Raw genomic sequence first — 15,336 nt, 5'->3', positions numbered from 1 at the left:
TTCAAGATTTTACTTTTTGTATTGTTAAAAATTCTTAAATAAAGAGTTTAAAAAAAAAAAAGCACAATAGCAACAATAGCGTTTATAGCGAGTCTCCAATAATATATATAGTCCCAACAATGGGCCCAATTGTTTCACCTTTACAGCTTCCTCAGGGAATCAAACATCTTCCTTCTTCGGGGCAACCCGACTTCTCTTCCCCTCTGTCCGCTATTCATCTAAACATATGACCATCTTCCACACTGAACATCACCTTGCATTGAGTCTCGGGACTAAGTACAGCCACAGTTTCACTTCTTCATCATACTTGATTAATATCAAATGTCTGCCACGTCGGCTTCACATCTATAAAAATGTATTGCAATATTAAATCATCTCAAAACCCGCATATTTTATTATCAATACAACCAGTTCCACATATACTTACCAACCGGTTATTAAACACTCCGTTGTATATTCACATGGCTTACTTAAATAAATAACCTAAAATACAATTAAATCACTTATTACATCACTTACAATCAACAATATTGTTTTTCTGTATTATACAATAGGATATGACCCACCAACCTTACATTATAACTTCAAAGTATGTACAGACTCCATCAAACTCCAAAAAACGCTGTGCATGTGCACACTTTCACCAAGTATAACGTCACCACTAGTTGACCAATTGTTACTCAAACCAATTCCATGGCTCCATCCTCTCATGCTTAACTTTTATAAATCCATATCTAACAAATCTCTATTCCTAAAGTTACATTTATTTATATCAAACCCCACTAATTCAAAACTCATCAACAAATTTACATCTTCAAAAAAAGGGGGTCATTTCCCATACACTTCATTCCTGATCGTGTTTTCTGTGATTGCCTCTGAACCTTCCCAAAGTCTGAGAGTGTAGATACTGATTTTGTTTGTACCTCCTCCTCTGTGGTTACCAAAATGAAATGAGGTAATTGGTGCAAAAAATTAACTAATGTATTTTTTATTTATTTTATTATAAGGAAGAAAAGACTTCAGATGCCAAATATAAGTGAAACATCACTTATTTTGGCAAAGAGCAAAATCATTAGCCAAAAACTTAATTTCTTTTTATAGTTATACTATGTCTTTTATCCTTAGTTAAATAGTTACCTTTTTATTCTCCATATTAATTTCTAAATTTAATTTTTAATGTTCATAATTCTAATAAACTGTAGAAGCGGTGCAATTTGAATTTCCAAATGGAACCTTCAACTCAACTTTGAAGAAAAAGTACTTAGCTTATTCCCAATCAGCTCCCGTTGCAGAGTAAGGATTCTTCAAATCATAAGATTTTTCAATGCTTGAAAGAATCTCCAACCTGGCCAATGTTTTGCCATCAATGGCTGCTTCAGGGAGTATAACTTATATTCCAAGGCTTCCAAAAACGTTTCTAAAAGGAAAACATTCAAAATGTGAACAAAGTCGAATTTAATAAAAGAAGAAAATTAAGTATGTTCAAACTCACCATAGTTGCAATGTTCAAATGTTTAACAAACACTCATCTGTGGCGTTTGCCTACTAACTTGATAAAGCAAAAAATGGCCAGCAGTTGCTTTTAAATCAAAAGAGTCCAATCAGATCCTAACTCATTTGTACCTAATTGGTTAACTTCCCTATCCATCATTCCAACCTACTACTAAATTGTATTTTTCAATTGGTTAACCATACAAAATATCTCTATTGGTTCTCAAACTAGTCACTCTTGGAATCAACCAATCAAAATGGTTAGTGATTAGTGAAGTATCTCTATTGGTTCAACAATGTATCATTCAGGGAATTGACCAAAGTCTACAATTTGGATTCCTTTAATGCCCTATAAATGCAATATCTCCACTCGATGTTCCCATACAGAATCAATGATTCATAGTTTATTATTTTAAAAAATGGGAGAAAAAACTCATACAAACCCACATTTTCTTCTAGCAAATAAATTGCTCCCACTCAATGTTAGTATTGAGACTTGATGGTTCTATGCTAGCTAACTCGAAGACCCAACGTTGCTCCTGTTGGTTGAGAAGTTTATTTCTGTCTCCCTTACATGGATGACTATCAATCTTTTCAATAACAAAGAATCGTAATTCTTCAAATTTATGATTCTCATTGACACAAAGAGTAACCATCAGTGCCTCCATTCTCTTTCTCTTGAGACAACTACGATGTTCAGAAATTATCGTTCTCAAACTTCTAGTTGCCTTCCCTACATAGATCTTCATACACGGACACAATGCCACATAAACCACATAGGAAGAAGCACAAGTTGTGAACTGTTTAAGTACATGGCTTTTATTAGTCATTGGATGAAAAAATTGTGTAATATTCATAGTTACTAGGCATGCTTGACAGTGACCACATTTCCGATGCCCTTTTGCACCATCATGTTTCTTTTGAAATTCTGGCCAACAATATGGTGGACAAATCAATTCTTTCAAATTCTTCCCTCTAATATAAGCAAATGTAATTTCCATTTCAGTGAATTGTTTGTGTAAGCTCAGTAAATTCCAATGTTTCCTTATTATTTTCCGTACTGCTCCTGATCCTGAATTATATCTCAAAACATGTTATTACATTTTCTTTTTGCACATTCTGTTTCTTAGCCAATTCATCTAACAAACATTCGGAATCAACAGCCATGATCCTATAAAAGACACAATTACAGTATCTGGCAAACAATATTTGGTTTTTAATTTATCCAACAGACCCTTAACAACAATTGAATTATTGATCCTAGATAGGGGTCTCTCTTTTATTAAATCGTGTTCACATGATTTTCAAGTGAGAATTGATCTAGAAAGCTTTATTGGGAATTTGCAAATAAAAGTATATTTTGATAAAAATCCAAATATTTTGGATGTTGATTATTCTATTGTTAAACCCAAGTCTATATGGATTCCACTGGGGCCACTAGATCTGATTTTATATACCTTTAAGGAATGACTATGGAAAATAAAAGAAGTTATCAGTTACATAATTTATCTTAAGAAGAATGTGCGGCGATTAAGAAATTACAGTCCGATTCCACAATTGTGATTAAACCAGTGGATAAGGGGGGGGGGGGGGGGGGGGGGGGGGGGGAGGAGTTGTCATCATGAATAGTCAAGATTATGTACATGAGGTTCTAAGGCAGTTGTCTGATCCAAATTGATATCAACTATTGAAACTGGATCTGACCAAAAGATTGCAGTCTCTTATAAAAAGAACCACCAAATCAACCTTGGAAGCAGATTTTTTGACTAAAAAGGAATATAAATTTCTGAATATGCAACATTCTCGTGTGGTAAACATATATATATTACCCAAAATTCACAAAACCTTGAGTAACCCACTAGGAAGATCTTGGAGCCTCTTTCTGTATATGTGGAGACCTTTCTCAAACATTTTGTAAAACAAATGCCTAACTATATCAAGGACACCACACAATTTTTTAATTTATTAAGTACTATAAAGATTGATCTTTGTGATACTATTTTGGTCACATTAGATGTCAGCACATTATATACGAGCATTCCACATGATGAGGCATTGATAATAATAGGTTCTTTTTTGCGAGAGCATTGTAGACCGCATACAGTATTTCATTTTGAAATTAGAAAGAGAATTCTTTTATGTTTCAGAGGAAAATATATTTAAGGAAGAAAGGTACTGTAATGGGCTGAATGTTTGTTAGATGAATCGGCTAAGAAACAGAATGTGCAACAAGAAAATGTAATAACGTGTTTTGAGGTATAATTCAGGATCAGGAGCAGTACGGAAAATAATAAAGAAACATTGGAATTTACTGAGCTTACATAAACAATTCGCTGAAATGGAAATTACATTTGCTTATACTAGAGGGAAGAATTTGAAAGAATTGATTTTTCTAGCATATTATTGTCCAGAATTTCAAAAGGAACATGATGGTGCAAAAGGGCATCGTAAATGTGGTCACTGTCACGCATGCCCAGTTATTATTGAATATTACATAATTTTTCAACCGATTGATAGATGTATTTAAACTGTTCATGACTTGTGTTTCTTCCTATCTGGTTTAAGTGGCATTGTGTCCATCAGGTCTAAATACTAATATTGAGGGTTTGTATGAGATTTTTCTCTCATTATTTTAATAATAAACTATGAATCATTGGTTCCATAAGGGAACATCGAGTGGAGATATTGCATTTAAAGTGATTAAAGGAATCCAAATAGTGGACTTTGGTCAATTCCCTGAATGATATATTGATGAACCAATAGAGATTTCACTAACCATGTTGAGCATTTTGATTGGTTGATTCCAAGAGTGACAGGTTTGAGAACCAATAGAGATATTTTGTATGGTTAACAAATTCAAATATACAATTTAGAAGAAGGCTGGAATGATGAACAGGGAAGTTAACCAATTAGGTACAATGAGTTTTGCTTTATCAAGTTAGTAGGCCAACGCCACAGATGAGTGTTTGCGAAACATTTGAACATTGCAATTATGGTGAGTTTCAAAGTATTTAATTTTCTTCTTTTTTTTAAATTTGGCTTTTTTCACATTTTGAATGTTTCCATTTTAGAAAAGTTTTTGGAACTTGTGTATACTCCCTGAAGCAGTCATTGATGCTAAACACTGGCCAGGTCGGAGATTCTTTCAAACATTGAAAAATCTTATGATTTGAAGAATCCATATTCTATAATGGGAGCTGATCAGCTGGGAATAAGCTAAGTACTTTTTCTTCAAAGTTGAATTGATGGGTCCATTTGGAAATTCAAATTGCACCGCTTCCACAGTTTATTACAAATATGAACATTAAAAATTAAATTTAGAAATTATGGACAATAAAAAGGTATCTTTTTAACTAAGGACAAAAGAGACACAGTATCACTATAAAAAGAAAGGAGGTTTCTGGCTAATGATTTTGCCCTTTGCCAAAATAAGTGATGTTTCACTAAAATTTGGCATCTGAAGCTTTTTCCTCCTTTTATTAATAATAAAAAATAAAAAATACATTGAATATCTTTTAGAATATACAATGTGCAATCAGGTGCAAACCTCCTCATCTGTGATCATAAAAGAATGAGGGGGAGTTCATTTTGATTATTATTACCCAATGTCTTATTTATTTGTTGAGCAACTGATACTGATTTTATTGTTGTGATCTTGTATCCATACTTAAATCCTCCTCCTCTGAAAAATTGTCTGAAGAGGATGAAAATAATTCAGGATGACTTTTCTTACCTTTCTGCATCCACAGATATACATACCCCTTAGTATAATCCATTTGAACTCTCTGAGATTTGCTCATTTTTACTTTTTTTTTTTTAATTCTTTATTTATCATTTTCAAAATACAATCTTCAATCATTGTATTTAAAAAGAATGCATAAGATAGAAGTCAAGAAATACATGACTAGAGAAAAAAACAAAAATAATAATAAACAACAAACTCTATCTTATTTCCATATCAAACAATTGGAGAGTTGCTTGAAACTCCAATTTAAGAAAACAATGGGAGATTCATCAGGTAAATAATTTAAACACAATCCAGGTGACAAAACCTTATACCTTGAGGGGTAGATTTTAAAAAAATGCACGTTCGCGTACTTTTGTTGGCGCATCAGTCGCAAACAAAAGTACGCTGGATCGGCGCGTGCAAGGCTGCCGATTTTGGGCAGCCGGCACGCGCCGAGCCGCGCAGCCTGCCTCCATTCCCTCCGAGGCCGCTCCGAAATCGGAGCAGCCTCGGAGGGAACTCTCTTTCGCCCTCCCCTCCCCCTCCCTTCCTATACCTAACCCACCGCCCCGGCCCTATCTAAACCCCCCCCCCTACCTCTGTCCACGGATTTATGCCTCCCGGAGGGAGACGTAAATCCACACGCGACCCAGGGGCGGTTCCGGAGGGCGCGGCCACACCCCCGGACTGCCCCGGGCCGAAACCACGGCCCCGGGCCCACCCCCAAAACGCTGCGTCCCGCCCCCAAAATGCCGCGACCGGCCCCGCCCCCGACACGCCCCCGACAAAATACCCTGGGACTTACGCGAGTCCCGGAGCTCTGCGCGCGCCGGCAGGCCTATGGAAAATAGGCGCGCCGGTGTGCAAGGCCCTGCTCGCGTAAATCCAGGCGGATTTACGCGAGCAGGGCTTTTAAAATCCGTCCGTTAATTTTTTACCCTTACTGGACTATCAGGGATGATGTAGTAGGCTGATCCTTCCTTTGTTCAATAAATGACTTAAGTTGATCTGGGAGGAGAAAAATAAAGGATTCATCCTGTTTATTAATAAAACATTTACAGGGAAATCGTAATTTGAAAGAGTAACCCATAGATATTATTTCTTGCCGAAAAGATAGAAAAGTCTTCCGTCTTTGCTGTGTGATCACAGCTAAGTCAGGAAACATTTTAATTGGTTTCTCTAGATAAAGAATAGGGAATCTGTTAAAATAGTGCTTCATAATTTTGTTCAAATCTGTAACTGAGAAAAAAGTAACTAACAGAGTTCCCTAATCAATTATCTTAACATTTGAATCTTCCAGAAATCGAGTTAAATCGCCCTGGAACATCTGATCGGATAAATTTCTCATTCTACTTGATTTAGGAAGAAAATAGCAGTTATTTACAATAGGTGATTCACCAGGAACAAGCCCAAACGCTTCATGGAAAAATTTAGTTAAGGTGACCAAAGGAGTTTCTCCCATCACTCTAGGAAAATTTAAAATTCGAATATTAAAGCGTTTTGCATTGTTCTTGAGTGCTTCTAACCTTTTTGCTATCAGTTCTCGATCCTTAATAACTGCAATATTAAATTCCTGATTTTTAGCAACATTACTTTCTAGATTCCTAATCCTATCGTCAGAACTTTTAAGATGAGCTTGAATCTGTGTTGAATCTTGAAAATATCTAGAATTAATTAAATCAACTTTCCCTTCTAATTCTTTAATGTTCACAGTCATTACCGCCATCATCTCCCAAATTGAGTCCAGTGTTATCAGCTCAGGTCGAGTAGGCATCTCCACTTTTTGTCTGCTTGATGGAATAGCTGCTTCAAAATCAGTCCTAGGTTTATAGGACTTGTGGCCTGGGATTGTGCCACTCCCGCCACTTCATCCTGAACACTGATCTCAGTCAGAACTGTATCAATGCCTTGCTCTGTTATCCTCTGAACTAGGGGAAGTCCAATGTTTGGACTTAGAGAGGCCTCCTCTGTAGGGTTAGATTGTCCTCCCACACTATCCAACTCATCAGGTTCCTTGGCCCTCTGAACAAGCGGTGAAGGGGAGACCATAAAATTTGTGATTGTCTGTTGAATGGGGGAAGCTAATGGAGGGGGCAGGGAGGGAAAAACCCTCACTTTCCCCTTCCTCTTAGCAGGCATGTTGTTCACTCCCACCCACAGGCCTCCACAAGGTCTCTGAATTGCCACCGAGTCTGGAGTCAAGCTGGATCAGGATATTTGAAATAGATTAAAACAAAATACCTGGAGCAGTGAAGCAGTGGCGAGTTCCGGTGAAGTCCGGCAAAGTCCGTTGAGAGCGCACGCCGCTGACAGGCCGATTTTAAGGGCCTCTTCCGGCTCCGGTCCAGGGATCCGCCCACTAAACGCCGCTCCTTCTCAGCCACCGTTGAGGCTCCGGTTTACCTCCGGAAAGCAGGCAGGTTGTTCTCAAACTTCAGAGACAGGCTTCTACCTCCCTCTCCTCTCTCCTCATTTTTACTTTTTTAATGTCCAATCAAAATTTTTCCATTTGACTCTGGAATGAATTGAGTTTTATTTCAAACTCCACCTTAGTAATATCCTTTTATAATAAGGATGTCTGACCCACAATTTATTCTTGTAAATGTCCCAACTGATGTTTAATCATATCAACAATTAAAAACATTAGATCATGTGCACATTTGTTTAATACAGAGTTCCATTTAGCCACAAAATGTTCTTGATCACTGAATAACAGTGGTTCCTTCATTATTCTTAATCCCCTCGGTATACGTTTAATACAATAATATTCAGCTAGAGATGCCAAATTATCCTTTTTGTAATTTCAAATAAGTTTCCCAATCACAGGATTCATCAGACATCTCTCCATTATCAAACAGAGTAAACCCTGACAAGATAGAGGAAGCAGCTTGCTCCTAAGAACTTAAAAATTCTTCCATGTTAACGCAACTATTATTCAATAAAATAACTTCTCAAGTACAGAAATCACCTCTAACCTATATAAGCAAAAGGTATAAATCCAAAATGAATGTGCAATACAATTCCTAACATTTACTGGGGCAGATTTTCAAAGGCTTCGCGTGTAACCCGAGAAAATCTGCCCCTGCACGCGCCGAGCCTATTTTGCATAGGCTCGGCAGCGCGCACAAGCCCCGGGACGCGCATATGTCTCGGGGCTCCAATAAAGGGGTGTTCCGGGAGAGGGGCCGTGGGTGGGATGCCGGCCCCGGGGCATTCCAGGGGTGGGACCAAGGCCTCCAGAACAGCCACTGTGCCGGGGGATGGCGAGCTGGCAGCCGGCTGGCGCACGCAAGTTACGCCTGCCCGGAGGCATGCGTAACTTCAACGATAACAGTAGTGGCGGTTTAGACAGGGCTGGGGGGCGGGTTAGATAGGGGAAGGGAGGGGAAGGTGGGGGGGTGGAAGGAAAGTTCCCTCCGAGGCCACTTCGATTTTGGAGCGGCCTCGGAGGGAACGGAGGAAGCCTGCGCGGCTCGGCACGCTCAAGTCGCACAATTGTGCACCCCCTTGCGCGTGTTGACCCTGGATTTTATAACATGCACGCGCATGTTATAAAAACAGGCATAGATTTGTTCGCGCTGGGTTGTGCGAACAAATCTACGCCCGCGCGCAGGTTTGAAGATCTGCCCCACTGTGTATATCAAGACAAAAAGCAATCATTATTGGAATCAGTTACATTTTATTTTCACATTACACAAGGTAACAATATATTATATTTACGTGAGAATATAGGAAGAATGATGGGGTATATTGGGGGTTTTATAATTGTATTGTGAGGTGAGTGAATTTCAATGTAATAATTATGTGAAGTATAAAATTCTGTTTTGAGAACTGAGTTTTATGTAAGGTTGTGCAATCACACTTTTGAACATTTAATATATTGTTAAGTTGCATAATGAGAAAATAAAATGTAACATTGATTCATATTTATGTTATTGTATTTAAATTATTATTTCTTTCTTTCTTGATATACACAATGGGCCAGATTTTCAAAGGGGTAGGTGCGTAAGATACGTGCATACCCCCCGAAAACCTGGCCCAAACACCCCCTGTGTGCGCCGAGCCTATGTTGCATAGGCTTCCGGCGCGCGCAAAGCCCCGGGACGCGCGTAAGTCCCGGGGCTTTCCTGGGGGGGGGGGGGGGGGGGCGTGTCGGGGGTGTGTCGCGATCCGCGCGTCATTGGGGGCGTGACGCATTCAGCGCGTCATCCGGGTTGGGAAGGGAGGGGAAGGTGGGGGGAGGGCGAAGGAAAGTTCCCTCCGAGGCCGCTCCGATTTCGGAGCGGCCTCGGAGGGAACGGAGGCAGGCTGCGCGGCTCGGCGCACGCAGGCTGCCAATTTTGGGCAGCCTTGCGTGTGCCGACCCCGGACTTTAATGGCTACGCACTTATCTATTGAAATCCCGCCTGGTGTGCGAACAAAAGTACGCGTGTGCGCAGATTTATAAAATCTGCCCCAATAAGTGTTATGAATTGTATTGCACCTTCATTTTGTATTTATACCTTTTGGTAACACAATTATTAACAATGTCAAACAAAATACTAACTTCTATAAGCTCACAAAATAACCCAAAGTTCTATTTCTAAATACACACAAACAAGTTCTACTCTTAACACACAATAAACACAGTCAGTAATAGTTTAACCATTTAAGAATATTTTTTATTTTTAGGTGTTTTTTTACTAGCAAGTCCAACTTACCACCAGCAGATGAAGGTTTTTCAGTCAGCACTCCCTCTTGGTCTTACCCTGTGTCCCATCTGTTGCTTTGCATGCTTCCTGCAAAACTCCTCAGGCTATTCATGCCACTTCTAGCATAGCTTTGCTCCTCCTGGCGACTTGAATTTTTTATGCTATTTTTACTCCCACTTTAGCCCTCAAGGTGCACCTTGGGCAGTTTTCAGCTGCTCTTCTTCCTACCATTTCTATTTTAAATCACCAGTACCACCGCTGTTGCCTCTATACCAAGCTAGTTTTGGTGGCTTAGGCTTTCCAAATCCCCATCACCTACAATACTTACCGACTCTTGGTCTTGCCTGGCCATGCATTGCTTTGCAAACTTCCTGTACCAGTCCTTATGCTCTTCATGCTCCTCCTTGTGCCTTGAGCTTTTGATGCCATTCTTTCTCCCATCTCAATCCTTGAGGTAAACCTTGTGGGTTTTCAGCTACTTTTTCCTACATTACTGTGTTCCTTACATTGCTGTTTATAATCACCAGCATCACTGCTGCTGCCACTCTAAGCCAGTCTTGATACCTTAGGGTACCCCCGCTCCCCGCCTCTGATTGTCTTTGAGATTCTTTCCAAATCCCCATCCCCTATGATGCTTGCCACTCTTGCTCTTGTTCTGGTGAGCTGTTGCTTTGCACACTTGCTGCACCACTCCTTGGGCTTTTGATATAATTCTTCTTCCTGCTCAGCTTTTGAGGTACACTTGGGGAGTTATGAATACTCTTCTATCTATATTGCGCTGCTCCTACCATTTCAGTTTTTAATCACCAGCGCTACTGCTGCCACTATCACCTTAAGCCTGTCTTGGTACCTTAGAGCTCTTCCTCCACTGCTCCAGCAGTCTTCTTGGTGCTTTCCAAATCATTTCCCCCTAAAGTACCTGCTGACTCTTTCTCTGGCCCTGGCCAGTTATCTTTAACAGTTTCATGCTCTCTTGGACATTTTCTTCAAACTCTTTTCCCTTGTGATTCTTGGGATTATTGGTCTCACCCAGTATTTAGCCTTCAATGGTCCATACCACAGCAAAAAGTAAGAACTTGTGAAAGTGTAACACCCAGAACCAGGACCATACTCCTTCATGATTGTTGCTTCTGAGGTAATGGAAGCAATATTTGCAAAAATTGATTTAGAAGAAGAATCATAGCCTGGATTTCCTGAATCACAAGATATTAGACAGCTAGTGGCTAAAGAGCATTTGCTTCTTCTAGTCAATAGCATCTTACTCTTCAGTGAAGACCAACTCCATGTCCGAACAGCCAGCCCTTTCACCTAATGATGCCATATTGAAATGGCATCAGACTTCCTCCAGGGATTTCATCTGGCTTCTCTCTGCCTTTTGTTTTCAACCAATTCTTTTGCCCCTCATTAGGAGCCTTGGGGTGCTCTTGCCACTCTGGGTGGCTGTTTTGCACCTCTTATGATACTTTGGGGCCTTCATGCCACTTTTTCACTAACTTTCACCTTCTATCACTGTCTTAGACTATTTTCTGCTTCTTTAGATGCTCTCTTCCCCTTTCATGTTGCCTTGAATTATTCATGTCACATTTGGTGCTGTTTTACCCCTCTTCTATAGCCTTGGGGTGGGGGGTCATGCCATTGTTGTTGGTGCCCTTTGCACCACTTTTGATGCAGTGGGATAATCTGGCAAGTCTTGTTGATGTTTTGCCCCTCTGATGGTTCCTTGGAGAACTCTTGCCATTGCTGGTACTGTTTTTCCTCATTGCGGGTTCTTGAACTCTTCATGCCACTTTTGGTGCCACATTGACAGAGTCATGAGTCATTGGTATGCCTTCACCCTTCTGATGTTGTCTACCCACTGGTTTCATTAGAAAATACCAATTTCGGAGCCCAAATTAGGCTGCATTGACTATAATGGCAAACAAATGAATGAATAAAACAAACTAATTTTTATTTTGTTTGAGACTAATGAAACAAATGATGGTGTCCTACAAAATGAATGAATTAACCAATATAAAAATGTTGCCTCTGCACATCCCTACATGGGGTTTAAAATCAGAACGGAAACACTTAAAAGCAGGAACATTGCTCTGTTAAATGCTTCCTCCTCCAATGACTGTGACTGGCAAAAGAAAGAGTACGAAGAGAGTGCATGAGAACTGAGCAATAATTTTTCTATGCTGTCTTTCCAGGGGACCTTAAACCCTAGGAATAATGCAGAATTCCATAAAGACAACTAACACTGGAAATTATCCAGAGCATCTTTTCATAGGCATCTAATGTCGGGTGGTCTGAGGAGGGACAGAGGGACATATCATAACAGCTGCAGTTCTCAAAACATTTTTACATGTACACTTTTGAGATTGTTCAGTCCTCACAACACAAGGAACCAAATTTTACAATGTCAAATTTTCATTAGTAGCTGGTCAATGAAAGGAAGAAAAATATTCCCTTTTCTCCACATGAATGGAATAAATTACAGTAGTATACTTCATTCCGCATGATCCTATCTCAACTTTCTCCATCATTTCTCTTTCCACCCTGCCCATGCGATCCTCTCTTTTAAACCTTACCTTCCTCTTTCACAACCCCCCAGAAATCCCAGGTCTCCATGAGCTGCTCTCTCTTCCACATACATCCCCCACTCATTCCGCACTTTCTTCCCCATCCCCAACAGCTCTTTTCTGCTTTCTCTATCCTCCTCTCCCTGAATGCCCGTGCAATCCTGTACCTCTCCCTCTAGCTGACAATAGACTTGCTGCTTCTAGATCAGAATCTTGCTGTTTCTGACCAAAACAGAAATATTTTTCACAATGTCCTTTATGTACTTTCTCCAGATGACAGCTAGGATTCTGAGCACCAGCAGAGAAGACAACCATTACTCTATCTTCAGTTTCATAAAACACAATATGTTGGATCAAAATGGTTCATTCTATCCAGATATGACAACACAGAAAAGAGGAGGAAAAGAAAACTGTTCTCTTCCCCCTTGCCCCCCATGCCTGTTACTAGCTAAAGTCTCTGTATAATACTAAAGTAAACAAGAAGCCATGTGGACTTTTTTACTATAAGGGGAATAAGGATGTGCATTCATATAATACGAATTTGTAAAACAAAACGACTAGGGCCAATTTGTTTCTTTGTGGGGTCCCAAAACAAATTGAGGGGCCCTCAAATTAAACAAATCCTATTTGTTTTGTTCATTAACAAAAAAATATCTCCCATCAGGCCTATGCCTAGGCCTAAGCCCGGGGCCTCGTCTAAGCACAGACCGTGGCCAAAGCAGGGGTCGTAGCCTACACCTGATCATGTTGCTGGAGTCTCAGGGGCCAGGACTGAGGCCAGGGCCACAGCCAAGACCTAAGGAAAGGCCCAGGCCCAAAGAATTTAACTAGGGTCGAGAAATTTCCTGACCCCGCTTACCTGATCCACCAGGGATTCGACGCCAGATCCTAGGTCCCAATGCCTGGGCCAGCACCCAACCCCGGCCTGACGCTAGGGCCCAGCCCAGAGACTGGATCAGATGCCTGTGCCTAGATCTAGGCCAGAGCCCAGACTCAGGCCTAATGCCAGGACCCGGCCCAGAGGCTAGCTCCCGATGCCTGGACCTCGGCCTAGGCCAGAGCCGAGGCATAAAATTTGAGGGAATGCCCCCTCCCCTGATAGAAAAAAATATAAATATATATTTTACCACTGCACACCCCTAAAGAGGAAGATGTTATGAGATAAATCAGAAATACAAGATTATACATAATAAATGAGACTAGAAATCGCAAGCAACAGATTAGCATTTTGAAATGTCTTAAGTTGAATAGATCACAATTGATAGAGCTTATATCTTTTTCTCTCTCCAGAATAGTTACATAAGATCAAAACGTGATGATAAAGAAAAAGAGAAGAAGGAAAAAGAAAAAGGAGATGGAGATGGAGATGCAGATGGCAAAGACAATGGAACTATAAGAACAAATCTAATTAAGAATTCCAACCATATACAATGCTTGCAATGTATATTTGATTTGATAACGAAGCAACCAAATTAAAATTGAAGAAATGAAAGACACTCACCCGCCCTCCAGATTAGGGCGTATAAAAAAGCAAAAATGGACCATTATTTGGATTGCACTGATCATGATTATCTGTCATTTTTTCTTGTGCTTTAGTCCTCCATATGGTATCTGAACCTTCTGGGATCAAGCTCAAGATCATAAAATTAAGATTACTGATCAATATTTAAAAACTGGAATACACTGAATTATATCAAGTGACTTTTGGTTTCAAGAAAGGAAGCTAGATTGTTTAACTGTTGGTGACCATAATCGAGCCATTTGTGAAAGGGTGAAGGGGAAGAAGAAAGCAAGAAAAAACTGTGACCAAACATATCGACTACACTCTTTCCAAAGGAGCCATGTTTACATGCAACTCACCTCAACTAGCAGAAGTAAATGGTCCTTCACACTTACCAGATAAAGATCCCAGATCCACAAATGCAGCCTGTCCTCAATGGCCATATGTTCTCAATGTCTGTCAACTAGATTGTATGTGCCAAAGAATAGAGACTGTCTTATCTATGACTGTATAGTGCTGCATATACCCTGTAGACCTAGATCAATGTTTAATAGTAATAGTAAACCATAATTTGGCACATACCCATAAAATTAACAAAACATAAAGGGGCAGATTTTTAAAAAGTACGCTCGTGCGTACTTTTGTTCGTGCACCTGGCGCAAACAAGAGTACGCCGGATTTAATAGATACGCGCGTAGCCGCGCGTATCTTTTAAAATCCAGGGTCGGCACGCGTAAGGCTGTGCAAAATTGGCAGCCTGCACGCGCCGAGCCGCGCAGCCTGCCTCCATTCCTTCCAAGGCCGCTCCGAAATCGGAGCGGCCTTGGAAGGAATGGAGGCAGGCTGCGCCCAGCCTTATCTAACCCCCCCACCTTTATTATAAAAGTTACACCTGCCTGAGGCAGGCACAACTCACGCGTGCCGGCCTGCTGCCGGCGCGCAATTCCCCGGCCCGGGAGCAGTTTCGGAGGCCTTGGCCACGCCCCCGGGCCGGAACCACACTCACAGCCCCGCTCCCAGAACGCCCCTGATGACATGCTGCTGTGACATGCCCGCCGACACGCCCCCAGGAAAGCCCTGGGACTTACGCGCGCTGCCGAGCCTATGCAACATAGGCTCGGCCCGCACAGGGGGTGGAAGGAGCAGCTTTCGGGTGTTACGCGCGTACCCCTTTGAAAATCTGCCCCAGATTTATTAAGGAAGAGAATGTTAAAAAGAATCAAGTGTGTCCCTCAACTGGAGACAAATGCACCATGTAACACAGTAGATAATGGCCTGATTGTTCCAGTCTACACTGCTCTGGCTAGGATAGCTCCCACCTCTCTGCAGGATATTTTTCCTTATCCAAATCAGCTTTGCCGTCTT

At 40.8% G+C, this 15,336-nt stretch overlaps 1 protein-coding gene across 3 annotated transcripts in view; it reads left to right on the top strand.

Annotated features, from left to right (window-relative positions):
- Positions 1–14,626, top strand: part of LOC115084013 (cathelicidin-6-like) — a 39,475-nt gene extending 24,849 nt beyond the window's left edge. For 2 of the 3 annotated variants that reach the window (XM_029588267.1, XM_029588265.1), the window contains one exon: positions 13,761–14,626. In XM_029588267.1, the coding sequence (XP_029444127.1) occupies positions 13,761–13,946 (186 nt within the window). In that variant the 3' untranslated portion in view covers positions 13,947–14,626. Of the gene's footprint in view, positions 1–4,562; positions 5,552–13,760 lie in introns of those variants that run through there. The other variant, XM_029588266.1, reaches the window with a different exon arrangement.
- Positions 14,627–15,336: the final 710 nt, after the last annotated feature.

This window comes from Rhinatrema bivittatum, chromosome 2 (genome assembly GCF_901001135.1).
Source record: "Rhinatrema bivittatum chromosome 2, aRhiBiv1.1, whole genome shotgun sequence".
Taxonomy (NCBI): domain Eukaryota; kingdom Metazoa; phylum Chordata; class Amphibia; order Gymnophiona; family Rhinatrematidae; genus Rhinatrema; species Rhinatrema bivittatum.
This window is presented reverse-complemented; position numbering and strand designations above follow the sequence as displayed.